Source organism: Andrographis paniculata, unplaced genomic scaffold (assembly GCF_009805555.1).
Source record: "Andrographis paniculata isolate CXL003 unplaced genomic scaffold, ASM980555v1 Contig51END, whole genome shotgun sequence".
NCBI lineage: Eukaryota > Viridiplantae > Streptophyta > Magnoliopsida > Lamiales > Acanthaceae > Andrographis > Andrographis paniculata.
The window spans coordinates 628,962-652,687 of NW_026137586.1; the positions used below are offsets into that span (position 1 = coordinate 628,962).

Below are 23,726 nucleotides of genomic sequence, written 5' to 3' on the forward strand. Positions count from 1 at the left end.
GTATAGACTATTTCTATTATGCTAATATATATTTTATATTATCAATTTATACTCTACATACTATCGATTTATATTTTGTGGCTGTCAACACAGTAAGTGTGTTTATTCGGGGATTCTTCCAAAATTTATTATCCATAAAAAAAAAAAAAAAAAAAATTGAAAAAAATATCAAATCAAATATGTATATATTTATTTTATATTATATTACTAAAGATCAATTTTACATACTACTATTTTAATTCAAAATTTTTACTACTTAAATCTGAATTTAAAATCTAAAACGCCAAAAAAAACACAGCCTTAAGTGAATGTCTTACTACTTCCTTCCACCTTCTCTGCTATTTCTTCTTTCTTTCTCTCACTGCTTTTTCATCAAAAACGTGTCCAAATTAAACTCTCAAAACCACCAATAAATAAACACATACCACACAACTCTTCCTACATATCATCAAATCTCTCCAAACTCTTCGAAACCTCCTACGTATGTACATGGATCCTAGTCTTCCCCGAAAGCCCCATTCCTATCCCGCCGCCACCCGCTTCCGAAACTCCGGCGACGGCAACGGCGGTGACATCTCCGACGAGGCCGCAAAATCGAAACCAACAACGGTGACTGCAACTTCAAAGCCTGTCACAGATGATGTCAACAGACAGGCCGACGATTTCATCAAAAATTTCCGGAAACAGCTCAAGATCGAGCGCGAGGAATCGCTCAAACGTCGCCTCCGTGAGGATTCGAATTCGAACCACTAGCCAGTCCGCGCGGAGAATTTAAAACGGTATCGACATATGATCAATGCTTGTTTGTTTGGCTAAATTGCATAAAATTCACACTTGGTTTCACAAAATTTTGCATAATCCTTATACTTTTAAAGTTGCGTCAAACTCCCTCGTGGTTTCATAAACTCCGTCTAATTCCCTCAGCTATTCACATTTTGGGCGCGTGCAGATTAAACAACTTTAAATAAAGAGGACCGATGGGGTTAGATGCAGAATTTATGAAACCACGAGAGAATTTGACACAATTTTAAAAGTATTAAGAGATTTTGTGCAATTTAGTCTGCTTGTTGTCTTCGAAACCATTTTCTTCTATGTATTTATCGCGCGACCAAAAATAACGAATCAACGAGCTTTCATCGACGCGAATAATGTGTATCGTAGTTGTATTCACAAAAATTTAAGGTTGCAACAAACGCTAACGAATTCGCACAAAAACAAACTTCTACGAGCGAGCGAGCTACGGAAATGTACAATTCTTACCTCAAATTTCGACGCCGCGATGACGAGAATTCCAATCGATCGCTGCAATTAATTTCTCAATGAAATTGTACGACATCCTCGAGTCTCCGTTTCACGCTTGAAGAACCTGACAATGTACGATATGGCTCTTCAATCCGCTCCTCCCGGCGATGCTCGACCACAAATTCGTAAACAGGTTCCGGAAATGACCTTTGCTCGCTATGTTCTCCCAAATCGTCGGATTGCTTTCGACTCGTTTATCTGGGTTCGACACGTCGACCATGCTGATGCTCATATTATTCCGAACGATACAAAGCTTCCCGTTGATCGGTACGAGAGCCGCGGCTTCGAGCGCGCGGGAATTCCCGAGATGAACCTTACTATCGATAAATCTGTTCCACGAATCGGTGTTCTCGTCGTACACTCGTAACTTACACCCGTCCCGACAATCCAACGCGTAAAGCTTCCCGTTCATCGACGCGCTCGGGTTGCGCCAACCGGAAACCATCCCGTCGTTAACTTGATTCCACGTGTTCGTTTCCGGACTATACGCTTCGCTCAAAACCTCCCGGTGCGCGCCGAGGCCCTTCAAAAACCACTTCTGATCGTAAACCACGCCGATAAACGGCACCATCGCCGTGCTCATATCCGATATGAAAGTCCACCGGTTTCGATTGGGATCGTAAACTTCCGCCGATCGCAGCGTTCGTTGAATCCCTTCGCATTCGCCGCCAGCGACGTAAAGACAATTGTTGATGACGCACGATCCAAAGAAATGCCGTTTCCGAAGCATGTCCGGGGCGCGGTGCCATTTATTCGTCCGGGCGCTGTAAAAAATCACGCGTCGCATCGATCCCTTGAGCGGATCTTTCCCGCCGAATAAGTAGAGGTGGCAACCGCTAAGGACGGCGCAGCCGAACCCGAGCGCGGCGGTGTACTCGACGGGGACCGGCGGGAGTGGCTGCCAGAGCTGGTGGGTCGGGTCGAAGGCGTGCCACGAGATTCGACCGTCGCGGTCTCGTTTGACGACGTAAACCCATTCCTCCGCCATGCCGAGGCTCTTGCGGAGCGAGTAGAAGAAGTTTCCGGCCAAGAGCTTGAGCCATCGCTTGCAGACGAGCCGGAGTTTGTTGTGGTCGACGCGCGGGACTCGGATTAGGCAAGCGATGGCGAGGTCGTCGGGAAGTCCCGGTAAGAGCGGCGGCTGCACTCGGGTCCTTTCCCGGCGAGACGTTTTTGACTTGTGCGCGCGCGGATTCGTGTCCGGCTGAATGCAGATTTTGGATCCCGGGACGAATTTTCTTGCGCCGGCTACCGTTTTTAGCCCCGAATCGACCTTGCAGTAACACGACACGGAATCGACCTGCGACCATTGCCATGAAAGATACGTTACGAGCGCGACGCGGATAGGAAATTACGGAATATTCAAACGTTGGCGCAACGAGAAATACAACGATATAAATGAACATGGCAAGTAAGGCAAAAGAAGAAGGCATCGATCAACATATGCTATACAGTGACCACGTATATTTATTTATATATATTTCAGCATATATTATATTATAATTCAATATATGCTATTTTATAATACATCATATGGTAAAATATGTATAAATATATGTTGATCGCTCATATGATATAAGCTGATCAGCACAGGGATCTGTAGTTTGAAAAAATGCATGTATGCATAAGCAGAGAAACGAGCGAAATTCGCGGAATACAAATATTTAGCACGTACTAACATATATTTATATATATTATATTATAATTAAATATATGTTATCTTATAATATACTATATGTTTAAATATGTTGGTTACTCATATGATATACACTGAAAAGCACAGGATCTAAGGTAGCACTGTACTGTCTATCTAAGGTAGCTTTAGATAATTTATAATTATATAATACATATGCAATAAATAAAATATATTAATACTAACATATTTATAAAGTATAATTGTCAGCACATACATTCAAAATATAGACTTTGCGACTTGTCTGAAAATGTAAACAAGTGCATCTGATTTCATTACAAAGATCTCCGATCTGTAGAACAAATACAACGCTCTCGCATAATATCAAATCAAATATTGTTTTAATAAAAAAAAGTTTAAATTTTCAAACATTATTAAGATTAAAAAAAAAAAATGAAAACAAGAATTATAGGTGTTATATAACGTAAAAAGATTAAGGCTTTGTTACATATGGTTTCAAATAAACTTAGATACTATTCGACAAATATCTATTTTTCGATTTAAATATTACATAAAAGAAAAACATCAAATACTTTTTTATTTATTGAATTTGAACACAATCTAAAATGTAAAATTGACAAAATTCTTACATAAGAATGCTTCCACAATGCCCAAATCAAAATACTAACTTTTTTTTGGTTCTTGAAGAAGAAATCATGATAAAATAAAAAATTGAAAACCCATTGAACAGAAACACAAAAAAGATAAACAATGTTGGACTAACCAGCGGGGGTTGTACTCTGAAACCCCTTTCACCATTTGGAGACCTCTCCATTGTTTGATTGGGATCAAGAAATCAAGAAACCCAAAATCTCGAATCTGAATTGATTAAAAGAAAGCTTCAATCTTTAACCAAACAAAAAAAAAGGATAATCCCTTGAAGCCCCATGAAAGACCCTTTTTTTAGTGCCCCTTTTTCATCTCTCTCTCTCTCTCTCTCTCTCTCTGCAAAATTGATGGCTTATTAGAGTTCTGGTTTTTCTTTCTCACTCTACATATACAGGTAATAAGCATATAAATTGACTGAGTAAGCACACAGATGTAGATACAGAGAGAGAGAGAGAGAGAGGAGAGAGAAAACAGTTTGTGAGGGTTAAAAAGAAAGGTAAAAAAACTGATGAAGATTACAGCTGGAGGGATTGTCTTTAAGTGGCAACAAACTTGGATTGGATTTACTCTGAAAATATACCACACTCATAAAAAATGTAAATGTAATATTCTCGAGAAAAAATAAATAAATTGTAATACTACTAATTATAATAATAATAATAATAATTAATAAATATATAAATGTCAAAGTGTAGCTTGCTGCAGACAAAAAAGCTGTTCAGAATTTTCTATGTATGCATTAAATTAAGAAGGGTCATGACTCATGACTCATGGCTATGTATAAATATATATATATATAATATGTATGTATATGTTTATATGTTGTATACGTATGTGTATGATAATGTGTGTTTGGCACAGAAAGGGAGGTGGGAATACTCGCCCATTTTTAATTTTTTTTTTTACATAATTTTTTTTTATTTTTTTAAAAAAATATTATATATTTTAATTATATTTTAAATTTTAAAAGTTAAAATTTTTTTAATCTTAATTAAATTATTTAGTTATTTTAATTTTAATTTATAATTATTTTTATTAAATAATAATTATTTTTACTAATACATTTCTTAACAATTCTATTTTATCTAAATTCTTCTATCTACAGTAACACGTTCATTTTATCTAGGACGGAGGAAGTAGAATTTTTAATTAAAATGATTATCGAATATAATATTTTAATATATAATAAATAATAATTTTTTTTGTAAGAAAAAAAAAAAAAAAAAAACTAAAAACAATGTTCTCTGAATCAGTACAGTTTGTTGCAACACATTATTCACAATAAGATTCATAATTAGTAAGAAATCATTCTTTAGTTGGAAGGAAACACCAAAATCAACATAAATAATTATTAAGTCAAATATTTATTTGTACTTAAAATATTTTTAAAAAAATAAACATTCTATTTTAAATATCACATTAAAAATTATTTTAATTAAATTTTTTTATTATTTTCTAATACAAAACTCAAATACAAAAACATAAACACACACCCTCTATAAATTCAATTACAAACATATTTTTAGAGTTCAAAAGTTACAAATTTTTACGTTATAAAAATAAATAAATATAGTTATATAAAAAAATATATTATTTTTCTTCTTTGACAAATTATTTATTTTTTTATTTTGGTAAATTACAAAACAAATTATCAATTTTATTTTTTTTATCAAATTGTACTATTTATCTAACATTATAAAAATTTTTACGATTATAATATATTATATAAATATCGTTACATTTATATTATTCAATACTAATAAAATTTATTTTTATTTTTATTTTTATTATATATCAATACAGTAATAATATACGTTAAATTCACCGGAGTAAATAGATATAAATATAACAACACATTATAAAAAAATATCTCATTATGAAATATGAATATATATATAGAAAAAAAAAAAAAACAAAAAAAAAAAAAAAAAAAAAAAAAAAGAGAAGAGAGAGAGAGAGAGAGAGGCAACATAATTAATTGGAAAGTGACTGCCTCCCTCCCTCTCCCCTCATCAATGACTCCACCAAACTAATATCAACTACCTAATTAAATCAAATATATATATATATATATTTGCATTTATATTAAATTCCCACCACCAATATTGCTTATTTAATAAATACTAATTCAACTTTCCGCACATAAAATATACAATTATTTTCGGCATGGTATTTTAAAAAATAATAATATTTTAATTATAATAGGTAGTTAAGAGTAGTGTAATAATATTTTTATCTTTATTTTTTGATGTATTAGTAATGATGTAATATAAAATAAGAATATTTATAAAAGAATAAAATATTTAATAAAATATTTATTTTATAATTAGGACGTTTTAAAATAAAAATATATATACGAATAACATATTTTGAAAGTTTAGCCCCTTTTTAAAATATAAATAAATAAATAAATAAATTTTAATTACTGCCTTCAATGAATGGGCACACCACAAGAGATTGATTTTATATTGTTCAAAGATGCTTATTTTGGATTAGTCAAACTCTATTTGGAAATTATTTTTATGTAATTATTTAAGTTTTAAATTTGAGTTTGAACTTCAAAATAATACAAATTTAAACTAAAATAGTGATAGATATTATAATATTTTAAATGAAAAATTTACGTTTTTCTTATATAATATTTTAAATCAAAATAAATAAATAAATAAATAAATTCTATACTGTTGACTGGACCGATTCTATATATTTTGCTTCTGCCGGCCGGCAAATATAATATATATTAATTATAATTAATTTATATTAATAAATATATTATGTATAAATATCTTCTATAAATTTATATCAAAAAAATATTAATGTGTATATATTTTTTTGCTAATATTTTTTCTTTATATAAATGTTATATTATGTGAGTTAACATAATATATTATTATTATTATTATTATTTAAAAATCAGAAATTGAATTAATTAAAAATAAATAAATAAATATAAATATATATATATATATATATAATTAACACGACGTCAGTCAATGGTGATCTCACTTAAACCACTCCATTTATTGGGTATTTTAAAGTATTGTCATACTTTGACAATTTATTTATTTTATTTATATTGAGTTTAATTGTATTTTGGATTATTTGGGATGTTCTATATTGTTTGGATTTAAGTGTTTCAGTGAAAAGATAATTATTAATTATTGAATATTTATTTTAAATAAAAATAAGAAATTTTTAAGTATAATATTTTTTTTTATAAAAAAAATATATTGTGACACATATGGACGAAAAAAAAATGAACAAAATTGTACTATTATACATGATTTGAAAAAACAAGTAATATTTTGAGAAACATTTTTTATTAAATTAGTTATCATTGCACTAATAAAAATGTAAATAATTAAAATGAGTTGTATAGAAATAGAAATAAATTAAGTAATAAATATATATATTTTTTTTATGTAATAGTGTTGATCTTTTAAATAGAGAATACATTTTAGATATAATATTTAAAATAAAAATATATATATATATATATAGATTATGAATGTAATACACTCTTTAATAAGATATATGTAATTTGAAAATATAAATAAACAAATTTATTTAAGGAAAAAATAATATTACTATTGATAAAGCAAATAAATACTTTTTGCGACTACTATTACTTTATTCGTTTGTTTTTATACAGAGTTCAATAAATATTATATTTTAAAATAATAGTTAATGCTATATTGTATATATAAAGATTATTCTACAAGTGTGTTTTAATTGATTGAAAATATTTATAAGTCTTAAAGGTATTTATAATGTGTTAATTTATTTAAAAAATGAAAAATTTTGTATCTAAACTACGAAAGATAATAAAATCATTCTCCTCGTCGTCATCTTCTTCTCCAAAGAGATTGAGCATGTTCTTTTTAAGTTTTTAAACAAAATAATACTCATACCGAAAAAATATGTATATTTTTATTGAAAACTGACGAAATTATTATAAAGCGTATTTTGATAATAGAACAATGACGAAGGCATTTTGATTTCGATCTAGAACATGATGAATCAGCCATTGACTAATTACATAACTAATCCACCGCCACTTTTCTTTTTTTTAAAAAAAAAAAATAATAAATAAAATAAATAAATAAAATAAAAATACAAATGCAAAAAATAAAATAAAATAGATTAATTAATTAATGAATTGTTATTTATGTGAAACGAAAATGACATTTGCCAAGCTATGTGTTGACAAACATCATAAGTTTATAAATTTTTTATCTCAAAATATTATTTATTTTTTCAAGAAATTATGAAAATAACACCGGATTTGTATAAAATAACATCTATAAAATCATAACTAATTTTTGGATGAGGGCGTATCTTTTCCCGTTTTCTTATTTTTCTATCATTTTAATTAATTTTATCAAATTTTACGGTTTCAGATTTTCTTTTAAGGAAGTCGGAGAACGCATATTATTTTTAGTTGGTTCGCTCTGATAAGACACCAAAAAAAAAATATATTTTTATATTATTTATCTCTTTTATTTCTTTCATCATATTCTTCTAAATATGATTTCGGATCCTTTTTTAAAGAAATCGAAAAATTCACCCTATTTCTAACTGTATTGCTCGGATAAGTTGCTAAAAAATATTTTAAGTGTCATCTAAAATTAAAATTATAACTAATTTTCTTGTATGTATTTTTATACATTGAAAATAACTTTTCACAAAAATAAAGTCAAATGAAAAGAAGATGAGATCGAAAGTTGGATATTTGATGGTTAAATTGAATATTTAAAACTTTAAAGGGAGGGTCGATTGATTATTGAAAAATCATGCTTGAGTATGAGATAATTTGATTTTTTTTTAAAAAAAAAAAAAAATTGAAATTGAATATATATATATATATATATATATTGAAGTGAATTGTTCATTCAATTGTTGAGTTTTATGGCAATTTTCTTCCATCTTCCATTTTATGTTATTTTAATTTATTTATAAAGTTTATGATCATATGCTTTTATCACAGTAACAAATCCACCTTACATGCATCATTTTAGATTTTTGGGTGCTATTTATTTATTAAAGACTATATATATATATATATATAATTACATCTAATATTTATTTATATTAGATTAAATATTTCCATTCAAGTTTTTATCATTTACATTTTGTCATTCCTTCTCCTTATTGCAAGTTTACATAAATGTCCATTTATGTTCACCTTAATTATGGGCATCAATTGGGTTAAATTGATGATCATATAGTCTTGAAAATGTTAAATAAATTAGTATTTAATTTAATATTTTTTTAAAAATAAGTATATCTAATATGATATTTTTTAAAAAATAAATAGTACCAAAAAAAATAAAATTAATTGTGTAAACAATGCGATAATTTTTTATTTGGGTTTATGAGTTAAGAATAACCAATAGAATAATTACTAGATGTATACATATATATATATATAGTACTTATATATTTAAATATTTACAATTTAAATTTGCTCATTAATTTAAAACTGTCTAAAACCTTACAAAATTTGTATATAATATTGAACAACACAACATATACCTATACTATCTACTTTGTGATAAAATGTTAATTACTTAAAAAGATAAATATGCTATCCTATCTGCTTCTGCTTCTGCTTCGTGATTAACTGCTAATTGTTTCATGCAGCTATATATTTAGGTAATTATTTGTTACATCCTATATTTACTTCCCTCAAACAACGCTTACTAATTTCACTTGTAGCAAGTGTAAAAAATTTAGGCAAAAACTAAAAATACCAAGCAATAAAAACACGCGACGATCCGTTCCAACGGTAAACAACCATAAACAGCACAGGATGAATTCATCGTTCGAAAACCAACATGTAAACACCGATCCAGAGACCTAAACTGATTCAAGATCCGGGAGTACGAGTAAAAATAAACGAAGCAAATAGCCAAATCCCGTCGTCAAATGGTAAAAGAACACAAACACGACACGATCGAATAAAGAGTAAGAGAAAGAAGAATCGTGCGCACATGTGTTTTTTTTTGTAGAGGAAGATTCTCAGTGGCTGCGAGACCTTCCCCTCTCAGGATGATCCCCTCTCGCGTATTCTGGGGGGTAAGGGCTCCTGCTTCTGCTGCGGCTCGGGTTTCTTGCCCTCTCTGGGCTTTGGGACCTGCTCCTCGACCCATATGGAGACCGTTCCCTTGCAGGAGGACTTACACTGCGGTTTCTTGGACCATCGTATGGTGGAGGGGAGGGCTCCCGTGCAGGAGACCGAGTGTATGACCTCTCTCTACTGTACCTTTTTTCTTGAGGTGAAACTGACCTGAAATTATCATTCAAATAGAGATCAGTTTTGCAGAAATAGGCTGGGCTACATATAAAACTGGCAAAAGCTGAAACGACAAGATAACCCGACACAAAATAATCAAATTTGGATCAAAAATTTTGACTCAATCATGTATACCGATTGACACAAACTCGACACTAGAACAAAAAGAAGAAAAAAGAAAACTAACATAACACAACAACCTGACAAAAAATAATTGGGTTTAGAAAAAATAATTTGACTCAATTATATAAACAGGTCAACAACACAAATGAGCCAAGTTAGGGTTGAGTGATTTAATTCGTTTAATGTATACAACCTGACACAAATCGACTCATTGCCAACTCTAGCTACATAGCATGTTGAACTAGTTAATACCTATGGTTCCTCTTAAGGGTGCGTTTGTTTGAAGGTTTGGATTTTAAATTGGGATTTGAATAGTAAAAATTTTGAATTGGAATAGTTATATGATAGGTGTTGATGTGATATTTTGAATGTAAAATTGATTTTTTGAGTAATATAGAAAATGAAAATTATGTATTTGATTTTATGTTTTCGAGGGAAAAATTTTTGGATTAATAGTGTAGTTTTTGCAAAATCCTTCAAACAAACACACCCTAAATACAATGTCTACGAGGACAACAGCGTAGAGCTACCTAGCATGTTGATGTAACACCCCTATGGTCACTAAATACACAAATATAGCCGTACCTTGAATACCTTCTTCTCGAAGGAGAGTAGTACTCACGGCTGCGAGACCTCACGTACCGAGGAGGTGGTGATCGGGAATACCTGGGAGAGCGAGAATAGCGTGGAGGAGATCGCCTTCGATCGTATACACGACCTCGGCTGCAATGGATAAGAGTAAATGTTTAGAACCGTGTCGGGAAAACTCAGTATTAGACCACTAGATAATAAACAAATCATGTTTTATTACTAATATCTATAAATTGAAAGGAAAAAAAAAAATCTAGTATTTATGTTATTAATGGGATTGGTCAAAATATCCACTTCGGTTAGAAATCAAATGTTTTTTCCCAACAATTATAGCATCAATCATTCACATTTGGTATTAACAATCAACCAACTCAGAAAGGGGTATAAAATCTACCGAGTGAAATTTGAAACCATTTAATAAATTATATCTTAAATTTAGAAGATACCTTCCTCCTCGTTCTCTGGCTCTCATTTCACTTGGCTTCTTCCTGTTCTCCTCAGCAAAAACAACCGTGAGCTCCCTCCCTTGCAGAATCTGTCCATCCATCTGATATTTAGCCTCTGCAGCATCAGCTGGATCAACATATTGGACAAATCCAAAACCCCGTGGATCACTGCACAGAAAACAAGCTTTATTGAGTAAAGAATAAAGAAAGCAAGTAAAACGTGGCTTGCCATATCACTCCAGCTAATGCAGAGTTAACACAGAAAGTAGATTGTTAGGGTCAGTTTGAAAAACCTCAACAAGGGGAAAATTCAAGACGTGAAGCATTTTATCTGATAATTTCCGGTAAAAAAAAACATGATTCAAATCGTAGACTATATATGCTGAAAATCAGCTCACATAAAAAAGGTATTACAAACCATTTAGTAGTGTGATCAAATTAGGATAATCCTGCAATATGTGAGACAATTAATGAGTCAGTGTGCTCTAGAAGCCTCTACATTTTCCGAAAGCCACTCAAGTGCTCAAAATAATTTCCAAGAATATGGAAGGCCATGATAAGCTCATAAACAAGCACTCGGCAGCTGACCTTGTGAGTGACAATTTAAGATGAGACTTGAAATTCTTCAAGACTTGGGACATCTTGATATCTTCACATTGTATTCAAACAAGAACCCTTCCAATCTTCATTACCATTTACATCACCTTCAACTCCTTACTACTTGAATGACTGAAGAGATCTCTTACTATTAGAATTTGTCAGAACTCTTACTACTTGATTCAGCCTTCATGACTCTTATTTCACTGTTAAATCTCAAAAATCTTAATAAAAATATTCAACACAAGAAAATTGTCGAAATAGAGACAAATAAGGCAACAGAAGTGCAGAAGCAACAACGATTCACATTCAAGCAGGTCATCATCACACTATCTTAGCAACTTTTCACATCATATGACATTCGTATATACAACACAAGCTCACCCAGTATAATAATCCCTCGGCAAGTAAATGTCTTTGATAGGGCCAAACTGTCCAAATGGCCTTCTCAAGTCTTCTGGCCTGTAAAAATAAAATTAACATATGAGATCACAATAAATCATTCATTTCATGTTGTGTGATTCTCTTATCGAATAGAGTTGATTGAGTTTTTTAAAAGCTCACCTGCAATCATGCCGGAGGTTACGAACTAGCAAGCTGGTTGGAGCATCACCTCGACTGGCATAACGACCTCCTCCTCTTGGGGGGCTCCTCCCTCTTCTACCGTAGCCTCTTGGGGGTGATGGGGTGTAACTCCGCCCTCTCATTTTAGACCAACTTATCCTATGAAGAATCCAAAAAAAAAAATCAATTACAGAGATTGCAACGAAACTTAAACAGTTTATTGTTTTTTTGTTAAATCATACAATTTTAAAAACAAAAACATAGAACCTGGCTGTCCTTAACAAGATTCAACAGGCTTAAGAAAGACTTAAAGGAAATAATCCAAATCTAACAGAGAAGCTATAGAATGATCAGGTAGAGCTAATACATGATAAACAGCCATCATACTGGCTATCAATTCATCTTTGTTAGTCATCACTTCATTCTACATCTCACCAGACTCACGAATCAGAAACCAATTAACACGACAATACGGGTTTTCAAATAACAGAAAATAAAACAAAATCATTTGTACGTTTTTAAGCAATCACGCCCAATCAATCGGCTTGACTGGCAGTATACGTCCGCAGATCCGAAAACGGAAAAAGAAAAAACCCTAACCAAAACAATGCGTATCTTCAACTGATTTAATTGCTAAAGAATAAGCATTCCTCTGCTTGCATATCAATAACGTGAAGAGTATAAATAATCTCACCTCAAAAGAACTCCAATTTAGGATTATCCACGAAGAGCGAGAGAGAGTGTGCAGAAGCCGACGGCGCAGGAAGTTGAGAGTGAATTGGGGCGATATGAAGCTAGGGTTAATGGGTATTTATAGTCGAGTTTAAACGGGGGACGGGGCGCGTGAATTCTACTCGCTATCCCTAGTTCGAGCCCGTTCTCCGTTAGGGTTATTGAGGCATTTAATCATAAATTTTACTTTTTTATTCTTAAAAAATACTTCTTCTCAAATCAACAAAGATATTTGGAGTGGACCCGACAATTAAATAATAATATTATTATATTGACATTGAAGGTAAAAAAGTTTGAAAAAACTTAAATATTCTTAATTTATGTAATTATTATGAAAAAATAATGATAATTTTGTAAAAAAAATAGAAATGTAACGATATTGAAAATGATACTCCCTCTGTTCCAAACAATGTGCTATATTTAATTAGGTGATGTGACGAAGTGAGAAGCTTATATTTTATTGTTTACATTATTTTATACTTTTTTTTCGTATGATATAGGCATATATTTATTTTAAATTTAATAAATAATAAATTTTTAATTATAATAAATATTAAAATAGTACTCTCCGTCTCAAATTAAATGAGCAATGAAAGTGGTATTATAAAGTTTTATAATAAATTAAAAAATAATAGTATCTTATTAATTAATAAAAGTGTGTAAAAAGTGTTGATATTTTTACCTTTAACTTTATGTTTATAATTTAAGTAAAAAATTAAAGTATTGTAATATTAGTGAATGATTACTTTAATAATAAATGAATACTTTGAAAAAAAATGAACGAAAATAAAATAATATATACGTCAAAGTTGTGGAAGTATAATTTTTTATATTTATAAATTACATTTCAAATTTAATTTATTTTTACATTACATCAAAAAATACACTACTTCTAATTTATAATTTATAAAATAATTATTTTTAAAATATAATTTATTTTTACATTACATCCAAAAATACACTACTTCTAATTTATAATTTATAAAATAATTATTTTTAAAATAAAAAATTACACATCACTTTTAACAAAGTAAAATTACACATTACTTCTCTCTTTTTTTTTAAAAAAAAAAAATTATATATCACTTTTTAAAAACTAAAATTATACAATATATCACTTAAAACAAATTACATGGTAGCATTATTTTAAAAAAATAAATAACATATCACCTTTAATTTATATACTACAGTATTACTTAAGAAAAAATAAAACAACATATAATTTTTCAAAAAATAAATTTATATACCATTTTTAAACAAATTTATTGCTTATTTTAAAAAAAAAAATTAAATTACATATCACCTTTTAGCATATAAATTATACTTGCACTATAAATTATAAATATCATAACAATATTTATTTATATCATATCATAAAATTATTTTAATCTAAACTTTTTATTATGCAAATATCAATCCAAAATCCGTAACCCCAAACAAACACACCCTAAGCAAACTCTGGTATCATTGTAGTTTGCAAAAATATATATTGAAAGACGATATTAAGTATGTAAAAGTAAGAATACTTATTCCGTTAAAATTCTAATATCATTCTAGTTTAACTTCAGCGGGCCTTATATGTACAAATAGCGCACATTAGCATTAAACACAACACATGATGTATACAATAAATGTATGTACCGCTTTTTAGTAATAATAAGTGTGTTGTATACAAATATGTAATGTGCTAAAATCAACTATTGTGTGTGCTGAATGAGACTATAATATGTACTGTTAGTTCATGTATTGTATTTGTATTATATTAACATATACAATGTATTATATGTAGTAATATTTTGTGTTGGATAGACTATACCATGTGTTTTTTGTCTGTGTGTTGTATTTGTATTATATTAACATACTGTGTTGTTTGTAGTAATATTATATAATGTCTAATAGCACACGATGTGTTGTTCAGCACAATGCTGAATTTTAAATTTAATATTGTAGCCGTCGCTATATCGCGTCTAAAAAGCAATACTCTTTTCGTCTCACCTAACTTGTACTATTTAGATTAGATACAGAGTTTTATGTATTGCAATTTTAATAAGTAACTAAGAAATATATTTGTGAAAATAATTATAATTTAATAAAAATAATTATAAATTAAAATGATTAAATAGTTTGTTTAAATAAAAAAATTATAAATTATGATTTTAAAATATGATTAAAGTTTATAATTATATTTAAAAAAATAAAAATTATGCGGACAGATATAAATATAAATAATAAACAAATTAAATGGGATGAAAAGAATACTTATTTTGACAAAATGTGTGATGAAGTAGAATCATTCGGCCTGTTCATTCAATATTTCTTAATGTAACAATTTCTCATAAATATTATTGAAAAAAATACAAATATATACACACATTAATATAATACTCTATCCGTCTCAACTAATTTTTCCCATTTAGCTTAAACACGAAGTTTTACGTATTATATAATTAGTGAGTAATAAAAAAAATATATTAATAGGAATAATTACGATTTAATAAAAATAATTATATATTAAGATTAAAATGATTAAATAGTTTAATTAAAACAAAAAATATAAATTATTATTTTAAAATACGATTAAAATATATAGCTGTATTTCCAAAAAAAAAAAAATAATGTTGGACAAACGGTAGTGGACAAATTAAGTGGGACAGACAGAGTATATATTATCTATACATAAAAAAATCAATTATTCAAAAACAAAATATTATTTTTTTATATTATCATTACAGTTCTCCGTACAAAAAAAATGAATTAATCTAAAAACGCCGAGTGAACAGACGAATTGTCCATTCAAAATTCAAGCTTGATTTACTATACAATTTTTTCTAATTTAATACTATGATACTCAAATATATTTTTTCTTACAAAATATCAATTAAAAGATTAACTTTTATTTCTTGTATTTCAACTATTTTGTCTCATTTAGCTTATGCGTGTAATTTTAGGTACTGTGTAATTAGTAAATAATTAAAATATGTATTAGCATAAATAATTATAATTTAATAAAAATAATTATAGATAATTGTTAGCTGTTAGCTCATTCAATTAGCTGATAGCTGTTAGCTGATTCAATTAACTGGTTTGACTAGCTGATTCGATTAGCTGTTTGTATTAAAATGTTTGGTAAAACAACTGTTTGATATTAGCTATTTATACATAAAATGACAATTGATGACATTTCTATTTTATTTTTGTTTCTAATATATTAAATTATGTTTCTTTTGAGTTTAGAATGTTTAAAATTTTTTATTATTAATTATTGAAAATTGTAAAAGTGTTATAAAAATATTTATTTTTATTACAGTTAGACTTAGAAAAATTTAATATATTTTTATTAAAATATATAAATAGTTTTTTTTTTATTGAAAATGATGTAAAATATAAAATTATAAAATTTTCGTGTATATATTTATTATGTTAGTTATCGATTAGTTCATTATATTTATAATTTATAATAAATTTAATTTATTTTTAGTATAAAATTTATATAATGTAATTTTAATATAAAAATAAATTATTAATATTTTTATTTTCTATTTTCTAATTTTAATAAATTTATATATTTTACAATTAAAATAATTTTTATATAAAAATTAATTATTTTAAATTTATAAAAATAAAACTATAATATAATAAAATATTCTAATATAATTAATAAATAATCAAAATGTATTTATTTGTGTAAAATGTATAATAAATTTTTAAGGACATATAAGGAATAATTTTATTTTTATTATTATTTTTTTAACAGAAAAAGCTATTTAAAAAAGCTGAGTAAGTTAGCTTTTTTGGTTCAAAAAGCTATTCCAAAAAGCTAATTTACTAAACACCTAAATTAGTCAAACAACTAAAACTGTTCAATAAACTAAAAGCTTTTCAAAAAAACTATTTGCCAAAAATTAAAATTATTAAATAATCTAATTAAAATAAAAAATTATAAATTATAAATTTTAAAATATAATTAAAGGGTATAATTGTATTTTACTTTTTTAAAAAAAATAAATTATGTGTGATGAACGAATAGACCGATTAAATGAAAAAAAATAAAGCAATTTTTTTCAAACTTTAAAATCTCCAAAAATCTAAAAAAAAAAAAAAAAAACTAGTATTAGATTTTAAAGTGAAAAAAAATAATACTATAACACTTTTCCAAAAATAATTATATTATTATTATAAAATATATTTTGTCCTAATCAATAATTTACGGATAGATTCCACAGCCGCCGCAGCCAATTCTTCCCTTCATTCTTCATACTCCTCCTTCACTTCACCAACAAAACCGCCAAACCGAGTGGGCAACTCTCTGTCCCTAGCTTTCTCACGCGGCCGTCGGCTTCTGCACGCACTCGCTCTTCGTGGATAATCCTATATTGGAGTTCAACCGTTATTGGAAGAGCATCGGATTAGGGTTCAAAACTCCCCGCGAGGCGATTGAAGGTCTAATTTTGTCATTTATTTTTGCAGTTTCTCAATCAGTCGGCTTCTGCACACACTCTCTCGCTCGTCGTGGATAATCCTAAATTGGAGTTCTTTTGAGGTGAGATTATCTATACTCTTTACGTTCTTGATATGCAAGCAGAGGAATGGCTTTTCTTTAGCAATTAAATCAGTTGAAGATACGCATTGTTTTGGTTAGGGTTTTTTCTTTTTCTTGTTGAGAATTTTTGATTTGATTTGATTTTATTTATTAGGCCCATTGTAAGAAGCCCACTCACATACGTTAGTTGTATGCCCGCCTCCACAATTGTTTGCATCAAGCTGATCCGCCCGCCGGGATTCGTCGATCCGCCTGTTCCGCTATCAGGAGATTTACATAATCAGAAAAGGTTGGTTATGGCGGAAGGAAGGGAGGGTAATCAAGTTTACTCCTGCCTTAGCAATTTCTCAGTTATTTTTGGGTGTCGATTGATTGCTGAATCAATCTTATTTGATAATTAATAGCAATTGTTGGCTGTCGTCTTGTCTCGAAACTGGTTAAAGTTCAAAAGAGAGGGTATGGAGGAGCAATTTATATTGAGGGTTACCCCAAGCGTCGCTGAGAGGATAGAACGGTTTTTAAATGACCCTAGCTCGTCCTCCGAAGACAAGTCTTTGGATTTGTCCTTTTCTGGTAATGTCAAGGAAATTAATTCATTGTTCATACTTCGATTTTATTTCTTGTTATGCTGCTACTGTTTTTCGTTGTAATTACACACACACATATATATATATATTAATTTCAGAGGATGGAAGAACTGGCTCCTTTGTTATTGGCAGTGATCGATTCTCTGCTTCTTTGTTGGATCTTCCAACAGTTGTAGAATCATATAAGACTTATGATGACAATGTGCTGATCAAAACTGCAGATATTGGCCAAGTAGGGTGATCATTTATATAATTCTTGTAATTGTGGTTCAGGATTGGTAATGGTGTTTGATTTTTATGAGTTCGTTGTTGCAGATGGTAATGGTGAGAGAGGAGGGTGAGAATGTTCCGGAAACAGTGGAGTATAGACATGGACTTACTCCACCAATGAGGGATGCTCGGAGGCGAAGGTTTCGGCGAGAGCCTGATTTAAATGTAATATAAAATCTCTTTTCTGAAATTTTAGTGTTTTCTTAGTTCTTCACCAAGGTTATTATATTTATACATGATGATTCGATGAAATTGTTGAGCACTGCCGGTAACTTGATATTACTTATTACATTTGCAAAGTAGTACTTACATGAGAGGATTATGTTTCACTACAAGCTTAGACAGGGTAGACGAATATCTTGTTGAACACTAACCGATATAAATTTTTTTATTTATTTGTGAATTCTTTAGGGCCCCATTTGCTTGGAGGGATTTGGGTTAAAATTATTTAAAATGACTCCATCAACTTCATTTGTTTCATTTGGCAATACGATGGATTTTAAATCTTCAAAATTGGATGTGGATTTCAAGTTCATACTCTTTAATATTTCAAATACTCATTATATTGTGTCATTTCAAATACTTTTTGTAGCCAAACGATGAGTGTCAATTATTAAGTATTTCAAATCCAAATTCATCGAACAAGATGGGCCCTAAGTTAACTACTATAATGAGGCATATGTGGTTTTATTGCAAGCTTGTTAGACTTGGGCATGGTAGACTCATAATGTCTTCAGTTTTTGACAATGTTTATCGATTTGTAACCTTTGTAAGTTATTTATTTTTTAAACCCAGATGTTTACTGCATTGTTTTGTTTTTGCAGCCGGAGGTTGTCAGTCGAGTCGAGAAAGATTTGCAGAACATTATGGCTGGCGGAACTGCTGAGAATATTGATATCCTTATTATATCGATGTCTCTATTATCACATTTGTGGCTTTCAGTGATGACAAGGCTAAATGTTCGTAAAAATATTGTTGTTAATTGCTATGGTTGTGTTTTATCATGAGAACTAGGTTAACATAGTTTCGTTGTCAATAATCCTTGACTGATGAAATACGAATTGAAATGGCTGAGCCAGAGGAATATGGCGATGAAAATGCTCGTAGTACGAGAAAGAAAGTGGTTGCTGCACCTGCAGCAAAGACTAATATGCCTCAAGCTGGGACAATCGGTGGGGAGCCTGATGGTAGTGATTCTGATGAGTCCGATGATTCCATATGACTACAGATTCGTTATATGAACAGGAATGTGTTTGTTGGTGTTGAGTTCATGACGGATTGAATTATGCCTACCTCGTACGATGATCTCTGCAATAACTCTTTAAGCTGCAATGCTCTTATTTTACTGTCTTCCGTGTGCAATGGATTAGTGCCAATATGACGTATGGTCGCATCTGGACTTTGTTCTTGCTCATACCTTTTCTATCGAAGCATGAGCAGAGTGTATCATTTTATGAATTATAATTAATTAATTATCCCCTTTTGCATCTTAAATTCAAGTTTTACACGAAACTTTTGGCACATCCTTTCTATTTAGGTTGCCTTTCTCTGCTTAGTAGTATATGAAAGTGTCGTGAAATTTAGATTGATGGCAGTCGAATTTGTGGAAATACATGCGTGGAACTGGAGAATGTGTATAGAATGCAGTTATTACCGAAATACAATAGTGAAATGTCTTTATGGGAAACGTTTGACCAGATGGTGCGATGTCTAATTTAAAGCCCCAATTGGTTGGAATTACGTTACATGTTGATGTGGTGTTGTTCTTTGAGAATGAATTCTGTATAATTCATTTTTTGTGGTTTACTTTTTGTTTCTTGAACTTACTCCTGTGATGCCTCCTGTAATTTTTTAACACCCCTATATCGAATGAAAATTAGACTGTGCATCAGAGTTCCCCGTTCTGAGCTGTTGTCCTCAAGACTTTATCCGAGGTTAGTGAGTTTCTTCCTTCATACTGTTACTGCATTTTATGATGTATTTGTCAATGGCAGCTATATCCTACCTCTTAGATAGTTTTTTCGAAACTTGGATGACATTATTTTCACTTCATGTAATTAAACCAGGTATGCAGGATGTAATCTTTTTCAAGTCTGCTATTCGGCATGAAAAAAGGTCAGCATAATGGCTACCCTAGGGTCTTTTTTCATTCCCCTCCCCCACCCCCCCTCTTGTATGCAGCATCAGTTCTTTGCATAAAATGCAGTAGTTAAAATAATACCTTCGGATCAGTAGTTTTTGATTTAAAAGGATGATATTTTACAATTTTTCGCTCACAGATTGTTCTACAAAATGGTAGTTATGTTGTGTGGCTTGGCAATTAGTTGTTTTATCCTATGTTTCATATCATCTAGCAATGTATGTGTAAAAAGCGTTGGATCTTGAATATCTTTCTGTTGGTCTAGCAAGAAATAGCTCAAGAACTAGAGAATTCATAAATAGGTTCTATTGCTTGCAAGCTTGGTAGTTTTACCAATGAACTCTACACCATACTTATATATACAATCATTTCTCCAACAGACGGATAAGATTCTCTCGATCTAACGACTACAATTTAATCTATGCAAGAGAAGCATATGGACTTAGTTATGAGATTCTCCGGAGAATCTTCACCTTATCCACATTGAAGTAGATTTTACGTCGAATTTCCTCTGAGAGACCAACTGTTCAACCAGTCAAAAAGATAGCTGAGCGCTTATTTTGATACTATTCATCAATATATTTTTCTTTCTTTTTTTTTTATATTTATTTATTAAGAATCACATCAAATTTTCTATCAAATAATTAATTTATTATTATTATTATTATTATTTTCGTAAAACTAGAAAAACGTTTTCACCGATGTTCTAGAGTTCTTGAGCTTGCACTGCCGGTTGTTCCCATTTGTATGATCGGAATAATTGGAGCAACCAAGCACGGCGCCGTGGTTTCTCCCGGCGCATGTTACGCTCTCGGCTCCCTTGTTATCTTGTGCTTCGTTGCTTCCGAGTGGCTTGCGTGTTTCATCTACTGAATTTTAAACTAGGACGACCTTTTTATGTTATTTTTTTATGACAACTACGACAACCTTTTTACTAAGATGTATTGTAGCCATCTTTGCTCGTCGCTTGTACACGCCCCGTATAATGGTACGATGTTGTGAGGTCTGGATAAAGGAATGTAAAAATTAATGGAATAATTTATAATTTTTTTATTTTTTATTTTCCTAAAAAATATACATCCAATGTTCAATTATTATTTAATATATTACACAAAAACAATGCTATTATTTACTCAAAACATTGCTTATATTTTTTACTACATTCAAATATTATTTAAACAAAAATTTTAGTTTCAAATCAAATTTATTTGTTTGAAGTATTATTCTATATCTTGCACTAATTATAACTATCAAGTATAGTATTTATTTATTTATTTAAAATATTGCATCAAAATAATATTTTATTTAAAATATTAAAAAAACTAAATATCACATTTTTTTTTTTTTAAATATTGAAGTCTACAAATTCCCAGATATTTATATATATTACAATAAATCTATAGTCAATATACTGTTATATACTACTAGAAAATGCTCACGGATGTTTTAATGTGAATGTTTATTATTATTATTTTTTTTATTACTATTTTTATCTTTTATAATAAAAAGTAAAAAAAAAAACTTATATTTTTAATAAAAGTTTGGAAGTAAAAAAAAAAAAAAATAGAATTAGATGACAAGAAATACATGTCCATCTATTATACGTAACATATAAATATTATTAATTTATAGGTGGTGAATTTTTTAAATTTAGCACTATGCCTAAAATTTAATAATTTAAATTTATGTAATTATTTTGAAGGCACTCATCCCTCAAAATAAATATACACATACAAAATGACAGGAAATATCAATAAATTAATTGGTGGTTTAGTTATATTAGTATTAGTGTATATATGGGAAAAAATCAATATAATAAAAATTCATCAATTTTGGTCTAAATATAAAAATCTTATCAATTTTGGTCTCAATATAACTAAAATTTATCATTTTTGGTCCTAATATAATTTTTTTTTATATTAATTTTAGTCCCAATATAATCAAAACTCATCATTTTTTTTTTCCCAAATCAAACCTTATCTTTTTTTGTCCAAATATATATATATTTTTTATCAATTTGAGTCTCAATAAAACAAAACTCATCATTTTTTGTCCCAATATAATCAAACCTCGTCTTTTTTGGTCTTACCGTCAACAAACCGACGAAAAATGCTGATGTGGACTTGCAAGATTGTGCAATTTCTTCAAATATAAATATAAGGTTCAAATATAAACATAAGATTTGATTTCTTTTCACGCCAGCATTTTCCGTCGATTTGTTGACGGTGTGACCAAAAAAGATAAGATTTGATTATATTGGGACAAAAAATGATAAAGTTTTAGTTATATTGGGACTAAAATTGATAAAAAGTTTATATTGAGACAAAAAATGATGAATTTTGATTATATTGAAATCAAAATTGATAAGATTTTTATATTGGGATAAAATGATTTTTTCCTATATATATATATATAAATAGGGTGAGCTATTTAATTTAATACTACAACATTATAGTATATATATATATATATATATGAGCTATAAATTAAATCTAGAGGGCCCATATGTATATGAGTGTGGTACAAATTGCTTCTCATTCTCATTCATAATTAATCTCATTAATTAACGTTATTAATGAAAATGATGGTAGAATTTATTTATTTTAATTATAATTTATTAAAAATTTAATGAGAAAATTGTTTAGAAATATTACAAATAAATACTCCCACCCGAAGACATCTTTATAGTTTTGTAATAGAGTAAAATATAATAGTATTATATTAGTAGGTGAAAATGCCTAGAACTTGACATTTTTGTCTTTTAACTTGACGTATAAATTAATTATATGTGTAATGATATATTTATAATTTATGTAAAAATTAAAGATATTTTAATATTAATATATGATTACTTTTACTAAAATAAGAAAACAGTACTTTTAATTGAGACAAACGAAAATGATAAAAATGATATTTTGAATTAAGAAGAAAAAAATATAATATTGTACTCCTTCCGTCCCAACTTAATTGACACATTTTTCATGTTTGTGTGTCTCGTAACAATTGACACATTTTTATATTTGGTAAAAGTTATTAAACCAAAATATATTTAACAAATATAAATTAACTTAATTAACTATATTATACTCTCTTCGTCTCACTTAATTTGTCAACTATTTTTATTTTCGTCCGTCCCATATAATTTGTTCTTTCATTTTTTGGAAATATAATTATACACTTTAATCACATTTTAAAATTCATAATTATATTTTTTATTTAAATTAGATTATTTAGTCA

At 29.1% G+C, this 23,726-nt stretch overlaps 3 protein-coding genes and 1 non-coding gene across 5 annotated transcripts; 1 reads left to right on the top strand and 3 right to left on the bottom strand.

Moving 5' to 3' along the window:
* Positions 1–1,138: 1,138 nt before the first annotated feature.
* On the bottom strand, positions 1,139–4,089 carry LOC127253691 (F-box/kelch-repeat protein At1g55270-like). Its single transcript, XM_051278405.1, has 2 exons — positions 3,720–4,089; positions 1,139–2,602 (listed from the first exon to the last, which is right to left on the bottom strand). Exons 1-2 carry the CDS (start codon positions 3,768–3,770, stop codon positions 1,352–1,354), a joined length of 1,302 nt encoding a protein of 433 aa, XP_051134362.1. The 5' UTR covers positions 3,771–4,089; the 3' UTR covers positions 1,139–1,351.
* Positions 4,090–9,359: 5,270 nt separating this feature from the next.
* On the bottom strand, positions 9,360–13,042 carry LOC127253692 (serine/arginine-rich SC35-like splicing factor SCL30A). The gene is made up of 6 exons (XM_051278406.1): positions 12,915–13,042; positions 12,221–12,379; positions 12,041–12,118; positions 11,060–11,227; positions 10,608–10,745; positions 9,360–9,893 (listed from the first exon to the last, which is right to left on the bottom strand). The coding sequence occupies exons 2-6, from the start codon at positions 12,361–12,363 to the stop codon at positions 9,626–9,628; spliced, it is 795 nt and encodes a 264-aa protein (XP_051134363.1). The 5' UTR covers positions 12,364–12,379; positions 12,915–13,042; the 3' UTR covers positions 9,360–9,625.
* On the bottom strand, positions 12,565–12,645 carry LOC127253935 (small nucleolar RNA Z102/R77). The gene has a single exon (XR_007839370.1). It is a non-coding gene; the product is annotated as a small nucleolar RNA Z102/R77 (small nucleolar RNA).
* Positions 13,043–17,175: 4,133 nt separating the features above from the next.
* Positions 17,176–19,843, top strand: LOC127253695 (transcription initiation factor TFIID subunit 7). 2 transcript variants are annotated; one of them, XM_051278410.1, is made up of 7 exons: positions 17,176–17,492; positions 17,647–17,807; positions 17,897–18,065; positions 18,178–18,311; positions 18,395–18,514; positions 19,174–19,243; positions 19,408–19,843. In XM_051278410.1, the coding sequence occupies exons 3-7, from the start codon at positions 17,951–17,953 to the stop codon at positions 19,569–19,571; spliced, it is 603 nt and encodes a 200-aa protein (XP_051134367.1). In that variant the 5' UTR covers positions 17,176–17,492; positions 17,647–17,807; positions 17,897–17,950; the 3' UTR covers positions 19,572–19,843. The 2 variants fall into 2 exon arrangements, with proteins under 2 accessions (XP_051134367.1, XP_051134366.1); XM_051278409.1 differs by having other exon boundaries at positions 17,177–17,492; positions 17,647–17,781.
* The last annotated feature ends 3,883 nt before the right edge of the window (positions 19,844–23,726 follow it).

Coding starts and splice junctions, on each gene's coding strand:
- LOC127253692 (XM_051278406.1), bottom strand. CDS start 12,363: ATGAGAGGGCGGAGTTACACCCCATCACCCCCAAGAGGCTACGGTAGA. Junction 10,746..11,059: donor GCCAGAGAACGAGGAGGAAG/GTATCTTCTAAA, acceptor TATCCATTGCAG/CCGAGGTCGTGTATACGATC. Junction 9,894..10,607: donor TCGAGAAGAAGGTATTCAAG/GTACGGCTATAT, acceptor TGATAATTTCAG/GTCAGTTTCACCTCAAGAAA.
- LOC127253691 (XM_051278405.1), bottom strand. CDS start 3,770: ATGGAGAGGTCTCCAAATGGTGAAAGGGGTTTCAGAGTACAACCCCCG. Junction 2,603..3,719: donor TCAGAGTACAACCCCCGCTG/GTTAGTCCAACA, acceptor CAATGGTCGCAG/GTCGATTCCGTGTCGTGTTA.
- LOC127253695 (XM_051278410.1), top strand. CDS start 17,951: ATGGAGGAGCAATTTATATTGAGGGTTACCCCAAGCGTCGCTGAGAGG. Junction 18,066..18,177: donor TTTGGATTTGTCCTTTTCTG/GTAATGTCAAGG, acceptor TATTAATTTCAG/AGGATGGAAGAACTGGCTCC. Junction 18,515..19,173: donor GGCGAGAGCCTGATTTAAAT/GTAATATAAAAT, acceptor TTGTTTTTGCAG/CCGGAGGTTGTCAGTCGAGT.